Source organism: Otolemur garnettii, unplaced genomic scaffold (assembly GCF_000181295.1).
Source record: "Otolemur garnettii isolate 467f Iridium unplaced genomic scaffold, OtoGar3 scaffold00060, whole genome shotgun sequence".
Classification (NCBI taxonomy): Eukaryota; Metazoa; Chordata; class Mammalia; order Primates; family Galagidae; genus Otolemur; species Otolemur garnettii.
The window spans coordinates 11,063,944-11,066,987 of record NW_003852455.1 but is presented as its reverse complement, the minus strand read 5'-3'; the positions used below and the strand labels follow the sequence as shown (position 1 = coordinate 11,066,987).

General features: G+C 39.0%; 1 protein-coding gene across 1 annotated transcript in view; it reads left to right on the top strand.

The window, feature by feature from the left end:
• SENP2 (SUMO1/sentrin/SMT3 specific peptidase 2) overlaps positions 1 to 3,044 on the top strand; it is a 42,551-nt gene that overhangs the window by 18,776 nt on the left and 20,731 nt on the right. Inside the window, exon 6 of the mRNA XM_003792733.2 lies at positions 925 to 1,093. Within this exon, the coding sequence (XP_003792781.1) occupies positions 925 to 1,093 (169 nt within the window). The remainder of the gene's footprint in view (positions 1 to 924; positions 1,094 to 3,044) is intronic.

Here is a 3,044-nt window from a genome sequence, read left to right as displayed (position 1 = left end):
CACCGAGCCAAAATAAATTTTTTTAAAGTGAGGACATTGATTATCGGAATAAGGAAATTTAACGTTGACATAATATTAATATGTAATCTACAGGCCTTATTTAAATTTCTTCATGGTAGTCATGTTTTTTCTTGTCTAGGATTCATTGCAGGAGCATATATTACACAGTGTTCATGTTTCTCTACTTTATTCTGAACTCCCCAGCCTTTCTTTTGTTTAATGCCATTAATATTTTAATTTTATTTGATGTTTGCTCATGATTTGTTTCAGATTATGTAATTTTTTTGAAGAAATATTATGTAAGTGGTAGTGTATCTTTTTCAAAGCCTCACATGAGGAGGGTGGGGCATGATTTTAGTTTGTTACATTATTAGTATTTCAGGAGAGGTAGATTTTGTCCCCAGCAACAATGACTGGGTTCCCTGTCTTTAGTTCCTTTTCTTAGACCCTGTGTGTACTTAGTATAGGGCTGAAAGTCTGTAATATCTTTTCATAGAATTTAAAATTAAGTGTGAAATATACCCATTACATAAATTGTCATACCAATAATTAATTGCAGTGGCACTAAGTGACTAAAGGGAAGATGCAGTACCAGAGGGGCATGTGTAATAGGGGGAACTAAACCTGGAGTTGAGCTTGGAAATGGGCATGAGGAAGGAGGCAGAAGCTGTCCTAGTGGAATGCTGGGCTCCAGGGATAGATCTAACTTTTGTAAACAATGGTTGGCTCACTAGGAGTAAACTTAATCCATGACAGTTGAATCATAGGATGGTCTAGGACAGTGGTTTTCAATCTTCCTAATGCTGCAGCTCGTTAATACAGTTCCTGTGGGTCTCAACCTAACAGGTTGAGAATAGCTGGTCTAGGAGCTTGAATTCTAGGAATTTAAGCAGTTTGTTGATGCTTTTCTTTTTTCTATGTCAGTTTCACCTTAAACTCAGAAGGCTATAATAGAAGACCAGGTGGCCGGCGCCATAGCAGAGGCAATCCAGAGAGTTCCTTAATGTGGAAATCTCAGGAACAGGCTGTAACAGAGATGATTTCAGAAGACAGTGGCAAGGGCCTGAGGCGTCCCCATTGTACCGTGGAGGAGGTAAGCCCTCTTAACCTGATTTCATTTAAAATATAGTTCATGAGAAATATTTGGGGGAATATGTAATACATGGTACATGTTTCAGATGGTCCCACAGGGTATACAGTGACCATGTTTCCCAGTCTTCTATACGTGGCTCCTAACACTCTTTCTGACAGTTAGCGAGTAACCACTCATACCTACGTGTATCCTAGAGATATTCTATACATATATAATCTAATAGATTCTTGGATGTTATTTTCACTGTAAGGGAGAAAAAGGAATCATATTAGGAAGAGATAAGATTATAGAATCTTTCTTTTTGAGTGCCTGAATTACTAACTTGTATCTTTTATAAACTTTAATAACTAACCAAGGGAAGAAAATGGTATATATCTCTGCTTTTTCCTTCCCATTTCAGAGCACTTAGCATGATGAAGAGACAACTTTCTTTTCACTTTGCTCTTTTTTTTTTTTTTTTTTGGCTGAGGCTGGATTTGAACCCACCACCTCTGGCATATGGGGTTGGTGCCCTACTCCTCTGAGCCACAGGAACCACCCCCACTTTGCTCTTGAAGTCTTCGTTTATTCAAGGAAAATTGAGAATTCCTATATCTGGCACTCCCTGGGACCATTAGCTATTTTAATTTGCTAAATGGTTTTTCTGAGCCACTTGTTTGTCGAAGAAGTATTTATTTAGGTCTTGGGTATTGTGCTAGTTGTCAACAACTCAAAATTAAACAGAATGTGGCCCCTGCCCTTTAGGAGTATACATAAATAGCTGTAATGCAACAAATAGGCAGAGAGAGAAATAGGCTATTGCCCTGGAGGAGATTTTTAAGAAGGGGTCTTGGGAGGCTGAGATGGGTGGATTGCTTGAGCTCAGGAGTTTGAGACCAGCCAGAGTAAAATAGCTGGACGTTATGGTAGGTACCTGTAGTCCCCGCTACTTAAGAGGCTGAGGCAAGAGAATCACCTGAGCCCAACAGATTGCGATTGCTGTGAACTACAATGCCACGGCACTCTGCCTGTGGGTGACTGACTGAGACTCTGTCTCGGGGAAAAAAGAAAAAGAAGGAGGAGTCTTAAAGGCTCCAATTTTTTAGGCGAGAAATTTGAGACGTAACTGAACAAATATCTATGGTGTGTATACAGAAGTATATTCTAGAAATGTTGGTAGGAAATATTAGCAAGGACCTATTTGTTGATTAATTATGTTATAGAGAAAAGAACCTGAGTCCCAGACATCAATCTTGGGAATTGAACATGTGTCACTGACCAAGATACCCTGTGTGTTTAGGGGGAAGATGATGACTTCAGATTTGGACATAGTTTAAGGTGCCTGTGAAACATGAGAAGACCTCTCCCATAGACACTTGGACATAGGTGATGGGAGTTTTGAAAAAGCAGAGTTAGAGTTACATTTCTGAATCTTCTGCTTATTGGTATTACTTAAATCAAGGGAGCTAATGAGATTATTCAGGGAAAGAATATAGTGTAAGAAGAAGTATGGACAAAAACATCAGCATTTAAGGCAGAAGTGGGAATAATCTGCGGTGGAGACGGAGAAGAAAAGGATCAGAAGAGCTTATTGCCCGGGAAGGCAAGGCAGGGTCAGCAGGGTGAGATGCTCAAGAGAGATGAAGTAACATAATGGCTGAAAAGGTGTCTATTAGATGTGTCTATAGAAAGTCATTGGTGATTTTAGTGAGAACAGTTCCATTTTAGAAGCTACGTGCAAGTAGATTATTTCTGATGTGTTTTTTTGGCAGTTAACCCAATTCTGTTCAACCAGTTCTCTCAAAACCTAAAATGCCTTCCGGATGTAGCAGTTAATGTAATGAGTGAAGTGGGCTAGAGAGCAAATGGCCCATCTGAAAGGTATAAACTCTACCTAGCTACAGATTGTTGATTCATTTCTTCAAAAGAGGCCAGATTTTTAGATTTAAAGAATACATTTTTTTTTTTTTTT